General features: G+C 39.6%; 1 protein-coding gene across 10 annotated transcripts in view; it reads right to left on the bottom strand.

The window, feature by feature from the left end:
• Positions 1–27,195, bottom strand: part of DOCK9 (dedicator of cytokinesis 9) — a 207,448-nt gene that overhangs the window by 125,656 nt on the left and 54,597 nt on the right. For all 10 annotated transcript variants that reach the window (XM_008578478.1, XM_008578466.1, XM_008578449.1 and 7 more), the window contains exons 2-3: positions 23,872–23,988; positions 3,399–3,488 (exon numbers count right to left, since the gene is read on the bottom strand). In XM_008578478.1, the coding sequence (XP_008576700.1) occupies positions 3,399–3,488; positions 23,872–23,988 (207 nt within the window). The remainder of the gene's footprint in view (positions 1–3,398; positions 3,489–23,871; positions 23,989–27,195) is intronic.

Genomic DNA, 27,195 nt, shown 5'->3' on the forward strand with positions numbered 1-27,195 from the left:
GGCAACTGAGCAGAACCCTCAGTGTTGCCCCCGTACCGGACCGGGGACCGGCGACAGGATCGCAAGCCTCGGCGTTGCTCCCGCGCCTCGCTCAGCCAGTGAGCGGGAGCCGGTCTGTACGTGGGATCCGAACCCTCGGACGGGAGCGCTGCCGCGCTTCCCAAGCGGCGCACTATCCAGTGCGCCACCGGGCGGCCCCGAACCTAAAGACATTTTGATGGTATTTACTAATGTTAAAACTAGCTCTGTTAGCTAATATTATAAGTTTGCCCTTGGAAGCTGAGTCATGGGGGCAGATCCCTCATGAATGGATTAATGCTATCACTGGAGGTGAGGGTCCTGAGTGAGATCTCGCTCTATTAGTTCCCGCGAGAGCTGGTTGTTTAAAAGACCCTGGCACCTCCTCTCTCTCTCTCTCTCTTTCTCTCTCTCTCTCTCTCTCTCTCTCTCTCTCTTGCTTCCTCCTGCCATGTGATCTGCTTGTACCCGCCAGCTGCCTGCCACTTTCTACCATGAATAGAAGCAGCCTGAGACCTGTGGCAGATGCAGCTGTCCCAGAATCGTAAGCCAAATAAACCTCTGTTCTTTATAAATTACCCAGTCTCAGGTATTCCTGTTATAGCAACACAAATGGACTAATACAGTTAGCTCAAATGATTTTCTGTATAGTCAGCTCTTGACTATACAGATGTGGACTTTTAGTGTGGCACAAAACAAAAATAAAAATAAAAGTAAATAAACAAAAATATAGGTAGATAAATGTATTTATGTCTTACCTATTTTATTTGACTCTGGATGTAACTAACATCATAAACAAAGTCTCTGTTCTGCTTATTGCACTTCACAGTTTATACTGTTGATCTTTTCCTCTATGTTACAGCTTTGCCTGAAGTAAACTTCTGAAGTAAATTCCCTTCCACCTCCAAATTCATAAAAATAATAGCAGCAACTACAGCCAGTGCTCATTTTGTGCCAGGCCCTATGATAAACACTTTACTCACAAGGGTACAAGGGGAAGGTAGTAAAAGTTTTTCACATTGCCATTCTGAGAGGTGGACTAATTTGCAGAAAGGGGTTAAGAGCAGAGTCAGATGGGGAAGCAGAACAAATTTTCAATTTTTTTACTATGCAGTTACAAATATTTTAAAAACTGGGGCTGGCCGGTTAGCTCACTTGGTTAGAGGGCAGAGCAGATAACACCAAGGTCATGGGTTCATATCCCCATACCGACCAGCCACAAATAAATAAATATAGGCATACGTATATACATACATACATACATGAAGAAATACTATCTTATTCCTGTAAATGCTTTTTTAAATTTCTCAAGGCATTTTCACATTTAGAACATCAGATATTCACATTCAAAACTGTATTCCAAAAACAATATTATTTCAGAATTATCCACAGTTTTGGATTTTCCCACTACTGTCCCTAGGTCCACTGGCACAGCTAAATCAAGCCTAAGTATGACACAGTCTTATGGACATGCTCCTACTCTCTTTATATGGCCACAGTGGTTTTTCATCAAGCATTGCAAAAACTAAATAAAGAAGCATAAGCTTGTATATCATGAATACGTTTATGAAAAGAACATCCAAGTGCCCAGATTTTTAACATCTTAGGCAAAATGGGGAAGAAAGACAGTTATAATGTTTAAATATTTACAATTTTAAGTCACTGCAAAAAACATAGTTAATCAGATTAAGTACCCAGAGATTATTAATTCAACACACCATTGTTGACTGTCTACACACACAGCAGGCACAGGCTAAATTCCAAGGCAGAAGCACAGAATAAGGCAAGCAACCCTCCCCACCTCCAGGGATGTAAAAAGTCTAAGAGAAAATGGGTTTCATCAGAAATCTGTATCCAGAGAATTGTACCTACTCAAAGACAACGACGTGACTGACTGACTACATGATTAACTTATCAAACTTGTGAAATAATATTTTGAAGTTACACTGAAATATTTTTGAAGTTGTTTTTTAAAAAAAGCCATTAGGTCATTCTCCTCTAGACCAGGGGATGGAGAGGATGTGATGTTTCACTCCACCCAACTGGAAGGGTACCAAACGGGTTTAGTTATGTTGGCTCCAGCAGCATAGGACAAAGCAGTTATTGCTCAACCTGCAGTGATTAAAGAACTTAATGGAGAGTTATCTCTCAAAGCAATCTTTTTTAATTAATTGGGAATACCGAGTTAATAATTAATAATTTTGCCATATGCTTTAAGACAAGGGTCAACAAACTTTCTGCAAAAGGCTGGATAGTAAATATTTTAAGCATTGTGAGTCATATTGTCTCTGTTGGCAACTACTCAACACTGAGTTGTATTGTGACAGTAGCCATGGGCAATATGTAAACAAATGGGTGTGGCTGTTACAATAAAACTTTATTTACAAAAGTAGGCTGCAGACCAGATTTTGCCTACAGGTCATAGTTTGCCACCTGCTACTTTAAAACAAATATTTATGACTACATAAATATATCTGGCTATATTTGTTTGTTATTAATTTCTAATATAGTGAGTGGCAAAGGAGGTAAGATGGGAAGTTATCTTTTCATAAGGATGAGAGAACAGACTTAAAGTTTTAAATACATATTTCATTTTTCAAAATCTCCACAGAAACTAAATATTGTTATTTAATTGATCTTCACTTATGAAAACATAGCTTCCTTGTAGCCAGCAATTTTATTTATGGGCATATTTATCATCTAAGTATCAACTAGAAAAATGGGGATAAAAACTCATTATTTTTAAATGACAGAGCACTTCGAGAAACAAAATTAAAGCACTGAATTAGTTCATCCTGACTAAAAATACCTGTAGGAAGAAACAAACACCCCAAGGGGGAAACACAAACAACCTAAATTGCAGTAATTTCTCTTTTCTCCATAACGAGATAATGTTATTTGTATATTCTAATAATAATAATAATAATAATAATAATAATAATAATAATAATGATACACTGATCAGGAAAAGTCAGGCTCTGGCACTATAACCTGGCACTTCATGAATATTAGACTAGTCTTGAAAATAACTTGCAAGTTATCAATGAAGTAAAGGAATACATAAATGTGGGTGCTGAGTCACCATTAAAAACTATTAATAATTATAGTAAAAAAAAAAAAATTACCAGTAAATTCATTTACAAGTTACCCTTTATTTGAAGCCTATGAGGTAAATTCTGTAGAAATCACTTTTTGTAGTCAGAAATGACCCCTGTGGATATTTCCGTCCAAGTTTCAGACTCTGAAAACTTCATGTTATCCTATTTTAATATCCACCATAAAAATATAATTACCTCTTTGACACTTTCTTGAAAATTCTGAAGTTTAAAGAAAAGGAGCAGGTAGAGGAAAATGTATATTAGTGCCTCAAAAAGTCTCACCTCTGTAACAAATAAGCTCTGTGCTTCTTCTTCTGCGTTTACAGGAACTGTTGAGCATATATATCGACCCTGTCGTCTCAGGATGGCTGTCTGTGAACAAAAGCATGAGGAAAAGACTTGGTTAAGTGAAGGTGGAAGGCACCAGCCTCAAAGTGCAGCTGAGCACTCTGCATCAGGGCCTCGCCCCCATCAGCCCCTCCAATTTCTACCAGCCAGTGCAGCTGTCACCTTAGGTCATACACAACAGATTCCATTTGGCATCCTAAAATTCCAAAGCTAGAGTCAGTAATAGCTCCCACTTCTTCCTGGATCAGAGGTCCAATGGTCAAGGCAGGGTAGAGAACCCTTTCATAGTCCCTAACACCCCACCACAAAGTGCTTGATCTTGTCCCAATATACAGCCTTTTATCTGCCTTAACTGCCTTCTGTTATTGTGGTAAAATATACATAACATAAATTTACCATTTTAAGTGCCAATAAGTATATTCACACAGTTGTACAACGTCACCATCATCTACCTCTTAATTGTCATTTACATACGCTCCTAATCACTGCCACATTCCCTGTGCCTAAGAGAATGGCTAACTAGACAACTAGAAGATCCTCAATAACTGTTAAATGAATCCATGAATGACGAAATTCTCTCTCCTTCTAGGAATGTTCGAACTGTACTCATCGCATGAGGCTTTAATGCATTGTATTAGTCCGTTTCTGTTGCTTATAACAAAATACATGTAACTGGGTGATTCATAAGAAAAATGAAATTTACTGCTTACAGTTTCTGAGGCTGGGAAGTCCACAGTCCATACCAGGGGTCTCACATTACAAGATGGTGGAAGCAGAGAAAGCAGAGAGAGAGACAGACTCTCTCTTCTTTTAAAGCCCTCAGAACCATGCCCCCAATCACTATTTATAATCCAATCACTACAGCACGGTCCTACAATCCAATCCCTCTTCAAGGCTCCACCTTTCAATTACCGTAATAGGATTTTCCATCCTCTTAACAGTCACAGTGAGGGCTAAGTTTCTAATACATAAAGCTTGGGGGACACAATTCAAACTTCAGTGGGTTTGCGGGGGACATAGTTCAATCCACTACATGTGTATTTTAAATAATAAAATGACTTTCGGTAGCAGCACAGCTACCCAGTAACTGGCTTCAGATTCTAGAAAGGACTGTTCTAGATTTTTTTCTCCCATGGACTGTAATCCTTGGGCACTATTAACAGATCACAGTCATAAAAACAGCATACATGAAAACATTTTGCTAACAGAATCTATTCTGCTGGCACTTCAAGGCTAATGACTAAGCTGGGACCTCATGGCATCTGTCCTGGCTGTTTCCCTCCTTGCTTTGGTTGGAGGCAGCTCTGGGTCAAATCTATGATCCCTCCCTGACCAGCCCAGGTGGCGAACTTCAGGGCATGTATTTTGTGGATCACTTAATTTTAATTCCTGCCCATATTTTCTCTATTGTGTTTGGTTCACCTATATTTATTCTTTTCTTGCACTTCGTCCATCCTTGAAAGTAATCTTAAAGCCTATTTTTAGAATAAGGCTTTCTTATTCTAAAGGAAGAAGAAAGGAACTACACCAAAGCCCTCTGTAGGTTAATTATTCATTCATTCAGCCTCTGGGAGGGTTTTCAAGTCCCTGGGTCTTGGTTTCTTTGTAAATATTACAAAGAAATGCTGACCTTTACTACACACCTGTTCTAGTGAAATGCCATAAAATTAAGAGACCATAAGCATGGAAGAGAGGTACAATCTATTCAAAATGCTACAAAGCAACAGACTGATTATAGAGACCATTAAAACTGTTATAAATCAGGTGTGATATCAGTAAAGGGAAACTGTTTAGGAAATTCTATAAACTCCAAAGAAGGAAACATGTTATATCCCCATTTACTGAGTGCTGATCTTGATTTAATCTGGGACTTTCAAGATTATTAAAAGTAATCATCATATTTTAAAAATGTTCATGAGATGGCTCAAGAAATAGGACTATTAGAGTCATTTCCAGCCCATTTCTCATTGTAGCACTAGGAAGAAAAAAATATGTATTATAAATTTTCCCAGTGTTATTACCAACTCAAGAAGCTTTAATTATGTGACACTTTTCCAAACACGCCTCTAAGGTGAGAAAAATAATAGGAAATAGATATTTTTGATTCTCACGTATCAAAGTGCCAGTAATGTTCTCACTTGAAAAAGAAAGCAACTTTAAATCATTAGAGATGTGAGTTTTAACAGATAAGATAGCATAATGTTTCTCTCTTTTTTTTTTTTTTTTGTCTTTTTCCATGTCCGGCAACGGATCGCAACCCTCAGTGTCGCCCCCGTACCGGACCGGGACCGGCAATGGGATCGCAACCCTCGGTGTCGCTCCCGCGCCTCGCTCAGCCAGTGAGCGGGAACCGGTCTGTATGTGGGATCCGAACCCTCAGCGGGAGCGCCGCTGCGCTTCCCAAGCGGCGCACTATCGCAGTGCGCCACCGGGCCGGCCCCAATGTTTCTCTTTTTTAATTTGGGTTTACACAAATGTGACTGAAGAAGGCATCTTGAGGATTCCAGCCACTATAGACAGGAAGTAAAGCAGAAGAACAACCCAGCTGAGCCTTGACCAGATTTTAGAATTGAAATAAATTGTTTTCTTAAGTTGTTAGGCTTTGGGGTAGTTTATTACTCAACAAGAGATAATTGAAACAAGATCACAAGAGACTAGGAAAATCTCCAAATTGCAGTACTGAAAAATACTGCCATTTTCATGAAAGTTAATTTCAAATATTAGCTACAGTACAGAGTTAGGACAGAAGCATTGAGGAGACACACTAAGCTACAATCTGCTTTCTACACTCACTATTCTAGTCAGGGCCCTCAAAGAGGTCAAGTAAGACAGAGAAAACTGGCTACAGAATCTTTAGAGTAGCCTTTAGAGCATCTTCTCTTAATTAAAAATATTCTACTGATCTTTAAGGGCTCAGCATAAATATTACTTCATCTATTCACCCATCTATCCAAATCTTTACTGGGTCCCTACCTTCTACCAGACTCTGAACTAGCAGCTGGAGATGCAAAGTTTAGTAAAATGTAGTTGCTGTTCTTATAAAGCTTACAGTCTGATGACAGAAGATAATGAGGAAATCAATTATTAGAGCATGATATGTACTACAAAAGAGCATAGAGATAAGAGCACAGAAGCACAGGATGATATTCGAGAAAGAAGAAGGGGAGTCTAAATCCAACAGGGAGGAGAAGAGGACACCAAGAAAAGGTGTACCAAGGGAAAGATGTGTAAGCTAAATTGTAAAAGATGAGTACAAGTTGTATTCAGAACAAAGGAAGAGAAACTTGGAGATCACTTACCCTTGGGAAGTTAAAAGAATAAAATCAAGACATATAAGATTAACTCTTCGCAAAAAAAAAAAAAATCCAGTAAGTCCTACAACTAAAAATATATCCCATGTCAAGGGAAAAACTGCCTAGAACTCTAATTGACCTTGACTTAAACAATACTAAAATCCCACCATTCTATAGCCTAGTCAACGGTCTATAACCTAGTCAATAGTTTTAACTCATCTGGGAAGAATGGGCCAACAGAAAGAATAGGGCTCACGTGGATAGAACAGTTTTGTCAGTGTCTCTATCAGTATTTAAAAGGAAAGGCTGGGACCCATCAGGCTGGGCCCACTGGGGGACTACTGGACTTGGCACCAAAAGAACAGTCACTGTTTGATGCCACCAGTTGTCAAGGTTTTCCCACTCATTGCCCTTGCTCTGAGTTCAGCCCCACCAAGCCACTTGTTTATAATATGATCCTCTTTGATAAGTATTCTGATCTGCTTGCTAATTCTAGTTCTCAATGCATATTAATAAAATGATATTATGGCTTGTTCTCTTGTGGGGTTAACTGTTACAAGTCAGTTTCCCTAAGTCTGAACAACTCTGGTCATATGAAATCCAGTCTTTGGACTTGCAAAGCTGAGTTCTGATCCTGTACTATTATGGTGACCTTACAAACCATCCCCCTGAGACCTGTCTGAATAGCTAGTCAATCTCTCACTCCATTATCCAAAACTCTCCCGCAGGCCCATGCTCTTCTTTCCCCTACCAGATTGGGAACTTCTTTGAGCACAGGAGACATATCCTTCTATTGGTATCCCTGTGCTAAGTACTCAATAAATGTTTCAAGAATGAATGAATAAAATGGCCAATGCAGATAAAAATAGGAACCTATCAATAACCATCCATTACTTGCATGTAAGTTTTTTTTTTTTCTATTATTACAAAAAGTTCTCTGGTCCATTAAAGAAATTGACAAGAAAAAATTACAGTATGAATGAATGATCTATTTTAATTTCTCCATAAATTTTATGTGCTAAAAGTCACACTGTATACTTTATGCCAAACCAATTCACCTTAAATTTCTGTGGTTTTAAGTATCTTGCTTATAACAAAGTCTAAGTCACTAATACCAGGAGATCTATACTCAATGAATGCTAAAGCCCTTCTCAACAGCGAGCTACATTTTCTTTTTCATGGCTGTTGTATTCTTTCCTACTTTTCTATCAATTAAAATCCTATTCCTGCTAAAAAATGGATCTGTAACCACTCTATATACATCAACATCAAGGTGGGCATTCAAAGTATACCAGTCCTATTTCTATATTAGAAAATAAATCATTTCCACTCTACTACAAAAGCTGTACATTTGAAAGGGGGAGGGAGGAAAAACATTTCACACCATGAAGTGTGATGTGGATGTGAAAACTAAACCTAAACACAGCTAGCATCTCAGACATCCACCGGGATAGAAATCTCACAGAAAAATACAACTTAAAAATAAAAGTCCTCTTCTTGCTGCTATAATAGAGTCTAAATTATTTCTCTTCAGTACCATTACTTAGGTTAAACTCTGGTAGTCTCTGACACACAGAAATCCTTAGTTACCTTGGCCAAGTATGAATGAGTCTTACAAAGAGTTCCACAGAACCACAGGAGTAACTGAAAAGGAAGAGAAAGGAGTGAAGCCCTCTCCCAAAGAGCTTATTAAAGATGCACAGACACCTGGCAGCCCCAGGTCAATCTTCACGAGACTTCTTTTTTCTTTTTAATGGAATGAGTTGAAAAGGTGTTGACTTGCCCCCAGATCCGAATATGAAGAGTAAAATTTACAACCATCTTCAAGTCAAGGTTGGAATGACAAATTTCAAATACATTCTTTTTATTTTAAAAACTTTTTTTTCTCTCGGTTGAAATGATTCCCTCCAAAAACTGAGCTATGGGCCATATGTGGAAAGTATGGAAATGTGGGCTGCTGAGCCCAGCGAGGCAGGGCAGTGGGCCACCTAAAGGGAACACCCAGTGGTGCCAACTTCCTCACCAGGGCCAATCCCTGGGGCTCCTGACGTTTCTTCTTCTTCACTCGCTGCTCTTCCCTGATGGCCTGCTGCAACCCTGTCTCTTCAGCTTAAACGTGGAGGCCCTCTCTGCTAACTACATTCCTGACCCCAGCCTGTCCAGGGCTCTGTTCTCCCTCCATCAGTGGTGGCCAACCAGTCACCTTGACCTCACTGAAGCTCAGGACACTGAGAAGCTCATGTTTCAAACCACAAGAAACGTGAAGCAAATCATTTCATTAAACTTCATATGGAAGAATCTGAGAAGCGATATTGGAAAGAGTTTTGAATCAAGAGCCAGGAAACTTGAGTCCTCATCTGCGCTCTGCCTGTAACTAGCCATGTAATCTTGGGGAAAGTTTGAAATTTCCACATCCATAAAACAGAGTCTTCTAAGATCTCTAGGTTTCCTTTGTGGTTTTAAAATTCCACAGTTCTGTGAACATGGAATTCTGAGTCCATCCCTCTCAAATGGTTTATCTGAGTCTTAGGAATTGCTTTGTGAGAAACTAAACATAAAAGCTTCCAGAAAAAAGAAAAAAGACAAATATTGTATTTGCTTTGATGTATAGTTTTATTACTCCACTTATTTTTCTTTATGGAAGGAATTGTTGGGTTAAAAAGAGAGAGAATTCAGTATGTAGATTTAGATAAATATGGGAGCAAGTATTAACAAAGACATGCTCTTGTGTCATCATTTTTTTATTTTCCTAACCCTCTCAACTCATATGGCAAAGGATTTTTTATTAATCACTTTACAATGGACATTAAACTATAACAGAACAGCCCTCTTCATTCCTGGTGGGAGGTATGCATATCCACTGGGTATTTACAATATCATATTTTATAAGGTTTTAATTAAAAGACTGAAACAAAAGACCCACCCTTCCCCTGAGAACATGAACAATGAGCTAAAAGACTGTATCCTAGAGAAGTGGGTGGGCTGTAACCTGAGCCAGCTGCAGGGATCAGTGACAATCTCTCCACATCTCTACTATTTAAAGGCACAGGGAGCTGTGAGTGTCCTCCCTCAGAGAGAGAACATCACAGACAGCCCCAAAAAGGAGCGCAGGCTTTGAAGCAGGAAGAGATGGGGAGTATATGGCAGCATCTGCTCAGGAGTCCCAAGGAGACAATCCTGAGGAAAGGTGGGTCCAGGAGTGCCAGCTGAGAGACTGAGGCAGAAGAAGGGAAGGCACTTCGCTTCTCTTAGAGAGGAGGTAACCATCAGAGAGAGCAGGACTGCAGACATGGGGAGCGTGAAGGGGAATTTTCTAGGTTCCTGGGGATGACCTGAAGTCAAAGAGCAGAGAGCCCACAGCACACACTGACCACCTCTAGACAGAGAAGCCCACCAGGCCTCAGAGCCCAGTCGACTCCCATCTACCCTCAGACTAAAAAGTAGACTATCTCTGCTGAGCAGTCATTCCTCCCTCTTTGTAACTGCATAAAAAGCATCCCATATTTGTGTTTATTCTGTTTGTTTTCATTTACTAAATAGAACTATCCTTTCAAACCTAAGGACTTTACACATTTGTTAGAGAATGACTACGTTAATCTGTCAGGAGAGGGGCAGCTCTTGAATGGGCACAGGAGTAGGTGCAGAGCTCAGGGCAGGGAGGGAAGGGAGCACAGCCAAAAAGCAAAGCTCAGGAGGTCTGAGCATATTGAGCTCTCCATGCTGGTGTCCCTTGGGTCTGGCCCATCTCCTTCACTAAATGTGTAAACCCTAGCTTGAATTTCTACTGTGCTTGGCTGGGACAAATGGATAGAGCCCATTTTGTTGTTCTACAGTTATCTCTGATTTCCAACTACTCCCTGTTAGACAGTTCCCAACAGCTCCTTCCTTTTGTCTCTCGGCCTGAGCCACACTGCACTGTGCCTCGTGTGTCTGTAGCGTTATGTCCATTTGATATCTGCTGGAATCTCCACTTGGTTGCACTGGTCCGCACATTAAATGTTTTGTATCCAGCACAGCACTAAACATTACTCTCAGACAACTCTGGGAACTTTGCTGCAACTTACTGAGCATAGTGGTGATGGAACCCTTCCAAGAATCTGACAGATGCATTTGATTCAGAGCGTATGACTTGCTTTTCAAGAGGATTCAGTACCAAGTTAGGCTGAAAACTGAAATTCACACAGGGCGTTCCCACATTTTACCTCGCAGTTCATGTCTTGGCAGTTAACCCACAGTGCTACATTAACATCAGACAGTTCCATTTTCAGGGAAGCAGTTGCCTGAGGATTCTCAATGTTTAATTAGTTAATAATTAAGAAAATGAACAAAGCATGGGACAAGACAAGGATATGAAGAAGAAATTCCATTTAGGTTTCTGGAGGAATATAATAAAAAACAACTCACAAAGAATGAATTAAAAATTACAAGGGCTGAGCTTTGACATGGGCAGGGAAAGGTACATTCCTCATGGACTTTCTGAGCCTAGACGCACCTAAGAAAGATTCTAAAAAACCACCCTCTTAGGGGAATAGGGGGGTTCTCTACCTCTCTCTCACTGCTCCTCTTCACTGGCTCCTGCATGGTCCCCAAGCTTCCATCTTTAATTGTCTCTGTTTACTCAATAGTGTCACCCTTCATCCTTCACACTGTGTAATGTCAATAACTTTCCCCGAGGTACCTACTGGAATGCACTAATTTAGGGCACTGTCCTATAAAGTGCAGTGTCGCACCCTAACTGGTATGCCTGCCTCCCTTCTATTATCCCTTTTATCTACTCTTCGCACAACTGCCAGGCATCTTTCTAAAACTCTCATCTGATAGCATCATTCTTCAGCTTAAATTCTTTCAGTGACTCATCACTGCCACCAAAATAAATCCAAACTTAGGCATGACCTAAGACTTCTCGTGACCAACCTTATCAACTTTCTAGGCCTCTTCTGCTCTCCTTCAACCCTCCAGTGACATGGAGTATTTCTGATTCCCTAATGCACCAGCCCCACAGCCTGGCTGCGGAGTTGCTCCTCCTGACATCAGGACTTCTGCAGCATGCTGCCCTCGACTAGCACACATGCCTTTCTGCTGAAATTACTCAAAAACATTTCTGCATCTTCTTCCAGGCTTGAGAGTCTGGCTATGTGATTCATCTTTGTTTCTCCAATATCCAGTATAATACCTGGCACAAACTAAATGTTTGCTGAGTGCATGGGCTGTCAGGATTTAAAAATGGAGATTGTACTGTTTAGTTGTGAGATCACAGGAGATTCCAAATGAGACTGTCTCAGAGACTGGTGAGATTCAGGTAGCTTCTGTCACCAAGTAAAGTCCTGTTTTCTAAAAGTCATATTTCAGTAGATCGTTGAGAGTCATAAAAATTTCATTCTGCTATCTTCTCAAATCCCCAAAATTGTATAGACTATTCAGTTGCAGTAAACTAAAACTAAATAAGTTAAATGTTCAGAACCCTTAACATCTAGACTTGTCAATTAAGTGCATTTTTTAGAGAGTTTTTTGTTCTGTTTGGTTTATGTTTGGTTTTATAAAGAAGCGAGTTTTAAATCACTTCCTAAGTACTACTAAGACAGGAGAGGTACACAGAAAACTAGGATTGGTCTTGTGGTCACTCAGGGCCCAAGTGGCAGTCCTGGCTTCCCAATTAGTAAGGGATTCAGCCTATTCCACACCACATCACATCACTTTACAACTAAAAACTGCCACCCTCAAAAAGAAAAGTGTTGCCTAGAGGAGAGGAGAGGACCATAATAAGCTTCCTACTTAGCCAGCGCCCTCCCCCACCACTGAAGGGTGCATCAGCAAGGGTGTACAAAGAGAATCTATAGATTCTTACACATCTATGAGAATCCAAACTTTAGGGCAAATGTTATTACTGAACTACAGATTGAGAAAAGTGAGTTTTAGGAAGGCTTATCACTTACCAGAAGATCCAGAGCAGTAAGAGATAGACCCGGGGCTAATGGGTCTTGTCACTACCTCTACGACTAGAGCACCCACCACCCCTCTCGTTTGCACACAATTTGCTTACAATTCAGCTACAGACTTGAAGAAGGGGTAAGCACCTGTAGTTTCTTTTGTTTTCCAGTTGTCTGTACATGTCTCTGGTTGTCTTTCTTTACTATGTAATTTTAGTTGCTAAAAGGACCATGCTTTTGTGTGAACACCTGGCACAGTGATTATGCTTCAAGTTAAAACATGACCATTATCTATATATTCCAATACGCCAATGAACTTTCCTTTCTGGACTTGCCTTTGGAAGGCACACTCCCTCATGTGCCACCCATCATTTGTGCATAAGGTTTCACTTACGCATTGAGGATAAATTCACTCAAATCCCTGGTCAAAAAGCTGGTCTTGTCAGAGCAGCACTTCAGCTCCTGGGATGCCATCCAAAGTCTTATTTCAAAACAATGGAGAAAAGATTATGTTTTGCAGATAAAATGATAAGCAGATGAGATGGGGAAGGCCCTCTGATTCAAGGACTTTGACATGAGGAGACTTCACTAAACTTCTTGAATTTGTCCTCTTTGAATCTCATGCATACACTCAAGGGTATTGCCAACTCAAGTCTGCTCAAACCCATGCAGGACACACTCAATATTATGCAAGTTCTTCCAGGCAACCCTTATAGAATAAGGCAGGACATAGCAGATATGGACATATGGACATAGCAGGACCCTTTAATGCTGTAGAAACCATAAAGATTTTGTGCCTGAGAATATGTTAAATGGCATCAGTTAATTGAGGCCAAAACCTGCATTTCTGTTCCCTTTAATGACTTGATTTTTGGTTTTTATTTTTGTTTCTTTTGGCATGCAAACATATTAAGTCTCCCTCTCTTCTGCTTCCTTGATTTGCCACCTTGAGGTACATCCTTATGACATCAAAGGCAGCTGGTGCCAAGATCTCAAATCCATCATTTGTGCAATATATACATTAAGTGCCTACTCTGAATCAAAACCTGTTGTAAAAACTCTGGCAGATGCAAAGATGAATTTTCAAAAAACCATCGTTTATAATTTTTAAAAAATAACTAGGGTTTTCTATTCTCATGGAGACTTTATTTTCTACCTGGGGAGAAAATAATAAGCAATCTTATAGTTACAAACAATATCATAAAGAAGGAAATGCAATAAATGCTGTAGATACAGAATATCCTTCATAAATCTCCATCTGCTTAAGCTACCCTTGACTTAAGATACCATACTTGATTCGGATCTTCCCCTATCCATGCCTGTCAGTCATGTTTAATATCTTAAGATATATATATTAATCACATAGATAAAATTATCCTTCCACCCTTCACTGGTTACAAATATGGTCTGCATTTATCCAATTCTAACAATTGTAAAAAATTTACCATTCTCTCTGACCTATTTAAAATGTGAGCTAAATGTTATATAAAGGGGAAAAAAAAGAAGAAGAAAGAAAAAGGAAAAAAAGAGAATGTGACCTGACATGAGGAATATGTGCATACACTGAGGGACTACTGGATTCATCCAATACCCTTAATCCTACATGAGGATAAAATCTTAGATTTACTTAATTCATACAGGTAATATTTTATAGGTGTGTGTTCTATGTCATCTATTTAATCCTAAATTTTCCTAAGCACTGTATATAACAAAAATCATGTCACACAGTGTCTGCTACATTTAAAAAAAAAAAAAAAGCTGCTTCCCTCAGCAGCCTGTGGAAAAAATGAAGAAAATGATGAAATGCTTTGTAAACATAAAAAACAATATGACAATCTTTTACTCTAATTGTTTTAGCAGGAGATATCACAGTTCCACTGAGTTACCCAGATGCTGAGGGCACCATCACATTGTGTTCATCCACTTGGGGTGCCATATTAACTGAACCTCCACTTAAGGACAGCAGGATCACGGTTGGATGGATTTTCTATCCTATATGGCTACCACCTTAAAAAGGATGGCACAAATAGAAAGTTCATTATGGGGCTGGCCCCGTGGCTCACTCGGGAGAGTGAGGGGCTGGTAGTGTCGAGGCCACGGGTTCGGATCCTATATAGGGATGGCTGGTGTGCTCACTGTCTGAGCGTGGTGCAGACCACACCGAGCCAAGGGTTGCGATCCCCTTACCGGTCAAAAAAAAAAAGAAAGTTAATTATGGTTCCTCAGTAAATTTCTGCAGTTGCTGATCTGCACTCTGGTCTAGAAGTTGTCCTTCAGAAGTAAATTTTACCCTACCAAACACTCTTCCTTCAATTTAGGAAAATAACTCTGAGTTGGCACAGTCCAATGCTAATATTCCTTAAAGTTTGGTAAGCTAAGCAAGATAACTTCAGGTAAACAAATGAAAGAGTCAAGGTAAAACCGATAACCAAATGTTCCTAAATCACTCTTTTCCTGGTGTATTTCCAATAAGAAAGAAAGGTTATCATATGTATATTTAAGGGAGATAGAAATCCATCTCAAGCTTAGAATAAGTGTTTAAAATAGCTATGTGACAAATTCTACCTGTAACTTACTTCTTATTTCGATTTAATTTTATATGTCATTTAAGTCCAGTAGACCCAGTAGTTGGGCTGAATGTTTTTACATGTATTAATTTTCTGAATTTCTTCCAAACTGTGTAATATTTTGGTACATGCTGATTCACCTCATCCAAGAGACATCTAAAATCACTCTGCCATGTTGTCTACTTTTAAACATTCCACTGGTGAGATCTCAAATACTGAAATGTCCCTTCTCTGAGTGCCTCTTGGTATCGGCTATGGTATGAATGGGTCCCTTCCAAAATGTAGGTGTTCCCAGTATGACAGTACTAAGAGGTGGGGCCTCTAAGAGGTGATTAGGTCATACGGGCTCTTCCCCTCATAAATGGGGTCAGGCCCTCATAAGAGGCTTCACACAGTGTCAGCTCACTTGACCTTCTGCCTTCCGCCATGTGAAGACACTTTGTTCCTCCCCTCTGGACGATGCAGCCCTCACCAGACAACCAAATCTGCCAGTGCAGTGATCTTGGACTTCCCAGCATCCAGAACTGTGAGAAATAAATTAACGTTCAACAAATACTTAAATATGTGGAAGTAGGTCTGGAATTGAGTAATGGGCAGAGGCTGGAACAGTTTTGAAGTGAATGCTGGAAAAAGCCATGAATGGAGCATTAAGGGTAATTCTGGTATCCCTCCAACTACCCCACAAAAAGCATTTTGCTCAATCATCCTAGTGTCTCCTTTTCCCAGTCGAGTGTCCACCCCTAAAGGCTACCCACCCAGCTGCAACTCCATAGGAAGTCATTTATATACTCCCCCCTCAATAACTTCCATCCTTTGTTTTTACTTCTCTGTTCCCGGATTGTTGATGTTTTACCAAGGCTACTTTTTTTCATCTAAATCTTAGGTGGGAGGAGCCTGCTCTTGGTTGATAATTCATTTGTTTGTTCAATTTGACAAGTATTTATTGAATACCCACCCTGTACCATGTGTTTTATGTGCTTGAAAACTAAGATCCCTGCCTCATGGAGTTTACATGACTAAACAATAACATACATGTATGTTAGAAGCTAACAAGAGATGGGGAAGAGACCAATAAAACTGAGCAAGGTGAAGAAGACCGGGAATGCCAAAGGGTGTTGGAGGGCTTGCAGGAGTGAGGGAAAGCTGGGTAAATAATACGCAGGCAGTAGGACCATCTGAGGCAAGGCCCTAAGATTGCCTGGGTGGGGAGTAAGGAACCACAGAGGCCAGTGTGGCTGGAGTAGAGGAAGCAAGGGGAAGGCAAGATGGGAGAAGGCCAGGGAGTAAGGGGTAGGATCCTGGGGATCCTTGAGCCACTGTAAGGCCTTTACTGAGGGATTCTGAACACAAGAGCAATGTCATCTGACTTACCTTTCAAACAATCACTCTGGGTGCTCTATTAGGATAGACTGGTAGGGAGGCAAGGAGAGAATCCAGAAGACTTGAGAGGAGGCTGTTGCAATAATCCAGGCAGCAAGGCTAAGGGTTGTGGGCACAGTTACAGCAGCGGGAGAACTAATTGATAACCCTTGCTGTTACCCTCTCCCCATGCCATTCCCCACAGCCAGCTTTCCAAACCGTCCTCACTCTCCCAAGCTGCACCTGCCCTCGGCTAACTTCACATTAGCTCCCTCAGACCAATTCATCTCTAAATTTCTTAATATACCATCCTCTTCTTGCTATTTAAAGATAAAAGTTTCTCTCCTTCTTCCTACATTCCTCCCCTAAAGACTCTTAATTCCATCCCCGTAGACTCCCTAAAGAGCCTTGCTTCCAAACACACCCATGTATCGTCTTGTATCTTCAATCGCTTCTTCATTCCTGGGTTTCCCTTCTTAGCCCATTCTCCTGTTTCCCCAATCCTGATAAGACCTCTTGCAGACCTTGAAATTGCTCTGAGCTTCTATTATTACTTCTTTCTCCTCCCACTTTACTCTATGTCTCAGCCACTCACCTCTTTAGCCCTGGCTAGTCAACTCTGCCGCCCTTCCTCTGGACCTTCTGGCAGTAGGACAGGACTGTGTGTTCTGCCTGCCTTCTTCAAACTCCCCTCACTGCCTTCCAAGACCTGAGGTTTCTCGGTGCTTGTCCTGGCTTCTGTTCTCTGCTTCCCCCTCTCTCTCTCCTAAGTGAAGGTGCACCCCAAGCTTTAGCCCGAAGGAGGCACTGTCATGCTCTTGTCTCACATTTCTGTGGGAGAGTCCAGATCTTCCTCTTTAACCCCAACTTCTCTTTAGGCTGGACTTCTGCATTTCCAGTCACTTAAAGGTCTGCTAGCACCTGCCTGTCCCACTGAGCTCTCAAACTTAATCTTCCTAGAACAGATTCCCATGGGACTTGATTTACATCATGACACTGGTCACAGTCTTCTACTTATTACTAATATTAATACATTCCTTTATCTTCTTTCCTAAGCTTTTGGCAATTTGAAATCAGGGACCCTGTCTTATATTTACAGGCCCAAGCACTCATGAAGCTGAGCTCTTTGCACAGTAGTATAACTATAAGTTAAATAAATATCCTCTTCAACTCAGCTAATCAGTGCTATCTGAAAAATAACCTTTCCTTTTTAAGGAATATTTGTTAATAAAAGAACTATCAGTCAGTATTTTCTGTAAAAAGGATTACTTGCACTAGAATTAAGATTCTCTTCTGAAGGTCTTGCCAATGTCAATCTAGAGATATTATTTATATAGATTTTTCAGGGAGGTCCAATTCTAGACATGAACTAATAACCACAATGGTCACGGAAAGTTACATTACTGGCCACTGAATTCCAACTGATAAAGATTTTGAGGAATTTATACAAAGAACATTTTTCAATAAAAAGCCAAAAACAAAGTATTGAGATTATTTTTTTGGCAGCATATAATAAAAAAGCAAGGACAAAACAACATGAAAAAAATATTTTCTTTTCAAAAGAACAGATGGGAAATGAGATCAGGGACTTCCAGGCCTTTGTAAGTAGCGGGGCTTGGCTTCCTCCCCAGGTCAGTGGTTTGTAGATCATTATCACTCATGTAAGTAAAAGAGGAAAGGAACCAGAGGAAAAATAAAAATCAGGATGTTACTGAAAGGGAAATGGAGTAACCACATTTTTTTACACAATGCTGAGAACTCTCTAGGATTCTCCTATATATAAACATTTCCAAAAGGGAAAATTTCTAGGACTGTCACTTATTAATAATCTTTGCTCTGTATTCCCATCTTTCATTTTAAATTCTCTTGCTGAGACATTGATGTTGATAATATACCATGAATATCAGTAGGAAAAGCACCTGAAGAATGACTCCTCACCCTAACCTTGCACACAGTTCTAAGAATGACCACAGTTTCACACCCATATATACAGCACAGAAATCCTATGACATGCCTTTTTTTTTTTCAAATTGTAATAAAATACACAGAACACAAAATTTACCATCTTAACCATTGTTTTCTTTTTAAAAAAATATTTTTTTTTTCCTTTTTGTCTTTTTTAATGACCGGTAACGGGATCGCAACCCTCGGTATCGCGCCCGCACTGGGGACCGGCAACGGGATCGCAACCCTCGGTGTTGCGCCCGCACCGCGCTCAGCCAGTGAGTGGGAACTGGTCTCCACATGGGATCCGAACCCTCGGCGGGAGCGCTGCTGTGCTCCCAAGCGGTGCACTCTCCACTGCACCACCGGGCCAGCCCTAAAAAATTCTTTTTCATCCTAACTATTTTTAACTGTATGGTTCAGTGGCAATAAGTACACCCTTATCATTGTACAACCATCACTGCCATCCATCCACAGAATGCTTTTCATCTTCCCAAACTGAACCTCTGTAGCCCTAAACAACTCCCCACTCCCCTTCCTCCAGCCCCTGGCAACCACTGTTCTACTTTCTGTCTCTTTGAATTGGATTACTCTGAGTACCTCATATAAGTGAAATCATGCTGTATTTGTCCTTCTGTGACTATTTATTTCACATACCACAGTGCCCTCAAGTTTCACCCATGTTATAACGTAACATAATGTTCTTTCCTTTTAAGTCTGAATAACATTCCATTGTATGTAAATACCATACTTTATTTACCCATTAGTCCCTCATGGACACCTGGGTGGCTTCTACCTTTTGGCTACTGTGAATAATACTGCTATGAACATGGGTGTACAAGTATGAGTCCTTGCTTTCAAGTCTTTTGGGTATATACTCAGAAATAGAATATGACATACTCTTTCTGTCCTTCTATACAACCACTATCCCTTGTTTGTTTATACCAGACACCAAAGTCTAATTTCCATGAAATATGAATGGTACTCATAAATTGCCTCCCAATATCCTTTTTTTTTTTTTTACAACGTACTACATTTTTATATTCTATCGCTTTACATAATTGCACAAACATTAGTAAGCTATGTAACAAGTCAGGACACAAGGAGCTTAAAAGCCAGATGCAGATTCAATGGATTGACCTCTATGGTTAAGAATATCATCACCAACAGCATAACCTGGTAAAGGACTTCCACTTGAAGGAGAATCATCACTGGAAATTAATGATCAGCCCCCATCCTGAATTCTCTGTCTCTGACAGGAGAAGTAAGAGTCCTGGGCATTACTCTCAGTTATGCAAAAATCTGTCATTTCTTAAGTGACAAGTCAACTCACACTTCTTGATCTAAAATATTTTAATATCAAGGTTGTTACTTCTGTATAACTGCCTGTTAAAGTTTATCTACAATTCTGCTCATAGAAAAGTAAGTTCTCAGACTTATGCTAAGTAAACATGGTAAGGCCACAAAACTTTAGGAACAATAAAGGTTAATTAACTACCAGAAAAGTATATTCCTTTTAAAACCCTTACATTAGTCCATTTCCGTTGCTTATAACATAAATACCTGAAACTAGGTGATTTATAAAGAAAACTAAATTTATTGCTTACAGTTTTGGAGGCTGGAAAGTCTAAAGTCCAGCGAACACTTCTGGCAAAGGTCTCAGTGGTGGTGACAGTGACCCAGGAGTCTCACATGGCAGAAATGGTGGAGCAGAGAGAGAACGTCTCTTGTGATCTTCCTTAAGGCCCTCAGAAGTACATCCCTGACCACCATTAGTAATCCATTCACTGTAGCATAGTCCTACAATCTAATCACCTCTTCAAGGCCCCACCTTTCAATTACCATAATAGGATTTCCCACCCTCTTTACAATGGCACAGTGAGGACTAAGTTTTGGGAGGACATTCAACCCAAGACAACCCTCTTTCACCTGCATTTTTAAATTCCAAAAATTATCTAATTTCCACCAAACCAAATCAGTGATCTGGCAAACACTTACAAATCTAGTCACTGGGATTTCCACATGTACCAAATGGTATTAATATTTATTTTATGAATCAAAGAAAAAGAACCTAACGTTCATAAGTTTACTAATTTGAAATGAAGCAACAGGTATTCAACCCTAGTACCCACATTGTGCCAGGGATTATGTGTGGGTGGGTGGGGTGAGAGGACAGAGAGGGATAAGACCAGCAGTTAAGCCCTCATCAGGACCTCTGCATGGATGATGACACTTAAACACAAAAAGCATAAAAAGTAGTTAGTGAAAGGCCAAGACAATGTACCTAAGTAATCATGTACACAGTGTAGACAGTAAGGAGTAGAGAAATTAATAGAATGGGGGGGGGGGAATCACTGTGGACTTGAATAGCTTCAGAGAATGTAGGATTTCAAGTGATCTCTGAAGAATGAGAAGGATCTAGAAGGGTGGAAAAGAAGAGAAGACATGCTGGCAAGGAGAACCATGAAGCCAAGGCAGAGATGGCTCAGATCCCAAAGCACCAGGGTCTGATTCTGAAAAAACCATTATCTATGACACTCTTGTCTCTGGCCATGGCAGAATACACTTTACTTCATAAACATCCTCACAGTTGACAACTGTCCTCTATATTTTTTTAAATCCACATTTACCTCATGTCTCCTAGCATAACACTTTCTTCCATCCTTACGCAAACAAATCTTTTTTCCATACAATTCATTTTCAGAGAACATTTAGATGTCCTTAGGATTCAACCAATAAGGGCTCAATATGAACACACACCCTTGTGAAATGTACAAATGTATCATCACTATTCACACTTACATTTTACAAATTATCATTTTGAGTATATTTGGCAGAAATTTACACCAAGTTCTATTATTTTAATAGTTAATTAACATGAGGGTACTTCGAGAAGTTCATGGAAAAATGGAGTTAACAGATAATATGAATCTTCCCATGAGTTTTTTGAAAACACCTCACATTCTTTCATTATTTAAGTGCAGTACTGCAAATCACCCCTCAGCATGGACTTTGCTCACTTACTTGACTTATTTCCTAACCTACTTGCTATCTTTTTTCCGTATGAAATAAAATACTTTCCTCAATCTAATTTGTTCCCTCTGTTTCTAATAATACAATGATAATTCTGCTCTTATTCTGCCTAAGAAAACAGAGATGGACAGAAGGAATTTGGGGCATTGCTAAGACACTTCATTCATCCAGCTAGACAGTTCATAACACCACCAAGAGAATTTTGCAAAAACGCACAGTGTAAATGGTCTTCCCTGCTAAGAAATTGGGAGTCTTATAAAAAAACAAATAACAGCACCCAAACTTAACCAGGGACCATCACAATTACTATATGGGGATCAGAACCAAAATTTAAGCTCCTTAATCTTTGGAAAAACTTCCCCCAAACAGAAAATAACACCCGTTCATCCTTGGCCAGCAAAATGTCAGTGAGTTCTTTGCCTTTTCTAGATACCTGTGCCTAGTATCACTGGAGAAGTAGTTACAGACAAAAGAGACAAAGAAGTTTTCTTAAAGTTTCAATTGTCTGATTCTATAACTGCTTAAACATCCAGGTTCCTCATCCCTGGGAGGAAAGATGATACTAAATTAACTGTATCGTGTTTTATTGATTTGTTTCTTAAGCAATTTTATCTCAGGCCTGCAAATGCAACTTTGTAGTCTATGTTGCAAAACTTTTTTTAAAAAAAAGACTTTGTTACTATAATTGATACCAAGAAAAACACATATTTCTTACTCAGAGATAATCTTTTACTTCCTCAAAGAATACTACAGGAAAAATTTGTCAACATGTAGTATACGTTGTAATCATTTGATTTTGCTTCTCATTTGCTGCCAAATCACAGGCAAAGGGCATCATGATGAGGTGCCCATGTATTTGTCCTTTATCTTTATAGTCTACTCATGCAATTAAGTTTTCAGAGCCTTGTATGTTTTGGCATGACCTGAACCCATTTATCAGCAGAACACACATTGGCAACAACATTGTACTAATGGTTATCATTCCCATGGCATTCCTTTTTTTCAGGAAAAAATTAAATAATAATTTTTCTGCCCACGTATCTCTAACAAGTTAAAAAAAGTGAACATTTGTGACAATTCTCACCTCTGTTGTAAACTGGAGTCTCTTAAATTTGGTGGGGGGAAAAACTTCAAGGATTATAATTTAGCAATTGTTAGTAACATGGAAGTTTCTTTGAATTGTTGTTATTAACAATTCAATATGCATAAAACCATACAGAGTAGGTTATGTTCTGAATTAGAAAAAAGGTGGGGGAGGCTTTTAATGTCAATTATTTCAAATTTTTGCCTGTTTTATTTATCTTTTATAAATATGTACTACTTTCTTAATTAAACAACAAAGAATCAATGAAACTTTAAAAAAAGATAAGGCAGCTCAGTTCACAGAAGACAGGGCTTGGATGGTAACATCATCAGGTAGAGAAGTGTCCAGGTGAGAGCACAGAGGTAGAGAAGAAGGAAGAGCCAGGCTCAGGTCCCAGGAGAGCAAGGGAAGTAACTAGAACCTCCAAATAGACCAAGGTGACTCTAAGTTGCCAGGCATCTAACACCACTGGATTTCCTCAATAGCCTTAAAAATTCTGTGGGTCAATCTGCCACAGGCCACAGCCTGAAAGACGTCAAGCATCAACCTAGAGAGCAGCTCACAGCAGAAGAGGCACTGGTCTTCCACATTTCCTCCAAGGAACAATACCTACATTACACTAGAGAGGTGGACTTCATGACATTCCTGGCTAGCTCCTGAACCCTTCTCTGGGAGCCCATACACAGTTCAGGGCCTCTCACAGCAGGCTCCCAAATTGCCATCCTAAAAGGATGCATGACGAAACCCTCCACTGCTCCCCAGCAAAGCCTACCCTTCAAACTCTAATGCATTTGGCCAAAAAAAATCTGAGCCTAAATCTATCTCATAAAACATAGGAGGCACTTGTGCCCACTAAATCAACCTACAGTATAGCACTTTTATTCAAGATAAAACACATACACACCTCCACATGTTTTTGCATATATACATTATCTAATATCTATATATACGTAATATGCAATATGTACACATATATATATGTATTATGTGTAAATACACACACACACACAATATGCAGAATACCACTGGAAAGTATCAACTCACAAAGGATGCATACAACGACATAACTTTTCTCTCTTAAATAACACCTTTTCATCTTTTAAAAATCACAAATTAACTAGCTAATAAATCAATCAATAGAAAAGAACCGTCTGTAAAGATCACGAACATGGTTCTACTGACAGAAACATAGTTATTTACCTGAAAGTCATCATAAGGGAAGAGTAGCATCTCCCTCAAACAATCATTCAGGATTTGAGTCTTCTTCTGGACAATGACATTTTCATAATCGAGTGGCTCAATCAGCTTTGGTTTTGCCTGGAAGGCAAAAAGATAAATTGAAACATTCTTATAAATAAACGCAGTTTCTTAAGGTTAAAAAACTTTATACATTCTGCTCCATATGTTTTGTATTTTCCAACTTCTCTATAATGAGAGTATGACAGTTTTGCTATCAGAAAGAAACAGAAACAAAAAATAAAAGTTGTTTTCAAAGGGACAAAGACCCTCATGGTACCCTGTCTACACAGAGTGGTGCTTGTTCACTTGCTTCAGCACGAACAAGGTCTGCATTCTGGTGGGACTTCCAGTCATTTCTTGGATCACTCCTGGCTAGATTAGTCTCCTTTCAAGTCTTAGGGTCTGCAAGAGCTGCCCTGCTTAGGAGACCAGCCATGGCCTGGCAATGAAGGCCGAATACCAAGAATGACTCCAGCTATGACACTGTCTCTCTTGGTTCAGGGTCTAAATGCATCCACAGGACTCACAATTTCATACAAGCCTCCATGGAACCTTTCTCTGAGTCTCAAAATATCACTATCCTGAAACATATATACACTTACATATGTAATATCTAAACACATTAGATACATAGATAAATATGAGCTAGACCAAAACCAGGCAAGCAAGAAAAAAAAAAGTACTACTTAACCCAGGGCTTGTGGGTGAACCCTAGGGGATAGGGATGTCCATGCATTGAGCGGAAGAAAGAGGTAAAAAGCCAAGTGGGGAAAGAAGAAAGAATGTTTTTTCTAGCTATTTCCAAAGTTAGTCTTTTCAGTAAAAATCTCTTATCTATGGCCAGTCACTGCCACCATGTTTATGGATCACTTTCCATGTGCAAGGCACTGACTGGGCTAGGTTAGGGATAAAAATATGGTACATATTCAACTAACTATAGTGCAGTATGTCAAATGCTAAAATAGGCATATATAAGATGTTATCAAAGGTAACTAAGTACATTATATCAATAGTTACTGCAAGATTTTTTGAAGTTATTAATAAAAAAATCTGATATACATAATCTCAATAAATGTTATATATCATATTAAAATGATAATTTATATATAGGAAATATATTGAAGACATCTGGTATGTGCTATCGAAACTGAGAATTATGACTGAAGCTGCTATATATGTTCCCCAAACTTGTCTCTTTTCCTCCCCAATATAGCAAGACTACATTTCCCAGTCTCCCTGTGGTCAGGTGTGGCCATGTGACTGTCTTCTGACCAATGGAATGTGAGTGGAAGGGGTGTGGCCACTGCCCTGCCTGGTTCATAAAGGCCTCCCATAATACCTCCCCCACCACCACCTTCTGCCAGTCACATGCACAGGACCCAGCAGTGGACTCAGAGCCCTGAGGAGAGTGTGGACCCCTAAAAAAAGAGTCTGGATCCTTAATCACCCTTCAGAAGGCTTAAAACAGGCATTGAAATACCCCAGAAGCAAGAACTGAAACATCTACTATGTTCAGTAGCTCAGATTCTGGAGTAGTGTGATACAGCAGTCAGCTTGCTCTGCCTAATATATATAAAAATGCTCATATTTAACTGCAAGTACTTGATTTAAATAGATTCATTCTACAAAGACGTTTTGACACACTAAGAAAAAAAGCAATGCCCTAACAAGTGAACAGTTATCATAATTAGGTAAAATATGTATTATGGACACAGACTGAAAATATACAAAATCAAAAAAATTAAAAGCTATACAGTAAGTCTCGGTAACTTATAATTTATAATAGTGAAAATATAGGTAATTCTTATAAAATATTCGTAATGTTAAACTTTTTGCATTCAAAAAAGGCAAGATTTATACAAAGTAATTATTTTTAAAATAAGAATTTTAAGAAAAGAAAAATATTCTCCATGATATTTTAATGGGAAAAAAATTTATTTTCTCCTTTATTTCCTTGTTTCACGGCATATCGTAACCAATTGATAAATATTTGTTGGCAAAAAAAAAAAGGATGTCATGATCAATAACATTTTCCTTGGAAATGATGACCGTATTCCTAATAAAAATCAAGTATGCATGTAGCTTTCTAAATTCCATTACCAGAATGGGACACCAATTGTCCACTTGCTTACATGGTATCTGCCACAACTGCAGGGCCAAGACAGCTGTTTCTTCATGACAGCCCTGGGCCGCCTGCACAGGCACAGGCTGGCCAGGGGGAATCCTCAGCTGGGTGCATCCCCATCCCTGCCCCTTCACACAGGGCCATCAGCTCCACTTACTCCAGGTAAGTTTCCTTCAGACAAAATTTGGGCTACTTAAAAGTTATAATAATAAAAATATCCAAAGGTCAGTTTTTCCTGTTCTTAGCACACCAAATAATGCTTTTGTTAATTAGATGAATTACTGTTTTCACCTGAAGGTATCTCAGAGACATCTAATGACACAATCTAATGTTATAGAAGTAGTATTACCTTGCTTTTGTGGACCAAAGTGTAACTTTCAAGGTGTTTTCACTCAGATGATCACACTTAATCCATTCAACAACTGAGGCTGGAAACTAAACATCACAATTTGAGCTAATTGCCGAAGTATCCCACTAAGTATCCACAGGACTGGATTAGGACACAGTCTTCTGTCAATTAACTCTTTCTTCTCCCATACTGGGCTGCCTTTTATCAGTCTGTGCTCACCAAGGCTCAACCACAGTAAATGTATGGAGAGCTTATCAGCCAACATTTCTGTTAAAGACTGATGATGCCTGTTAACCAGGAAAGCCCATGGGACTGCTTTCAATAATAAGGGAAATCTCATGGAGGATGAACATGTATCAAGGACTATGAAAATTTGAAACTTAAACAAACCCTAACTACAATCACTTAATGAAATAACTCCTAGCAAGCTGATAGGGAAGAGGTCTTCAGCAGCTTCAGGGAGCACTGTCCAGGACAGAAAGACTGAATCCAGTGAAAAGGTGTCAACTGAAAGCAACTCTCCTGCTACCTAAGTTAAGATCAGGCAAAGCTGTTGCTTCAAATACAACTACCTGGCACAATGCCTCCCTTCTACACATGGTCTTGGGGGTTGGGGCTGGGAGTGGGGGTGGGAAGAAACACTAACAGGGGAGAAAGGCTGGAGAACTGGTGAGGAAAGAAAGGGAAAGAGGACTAGAAGGAGATGCAGGGGAGGAAGAGACAGATCCCGAAGGATAGGGGAAGCAGAGATGGAGAGAACATAAGGAGGAAGATAAAGATAGAAAAAGAAGATTAAAAAGAAACAGCAGGG

This window comes from Galeopterus variegatus, unplaced genomic scaffold (genome assembly GCF_000696425.1).
Source record: "Galeopterus variegatus unplaced genomic scaffold, G_variegatus-3.0.2 Scaffold74, whole genome shotgun sequence".
NCBI classification, from domain to species: domain Eukaryota; kingdom Metazoa; phylum Chordata; class Mammalia; order Dermoptera; family Cynocephalidae; genus Galeopterus; species Galeopterus variegatus.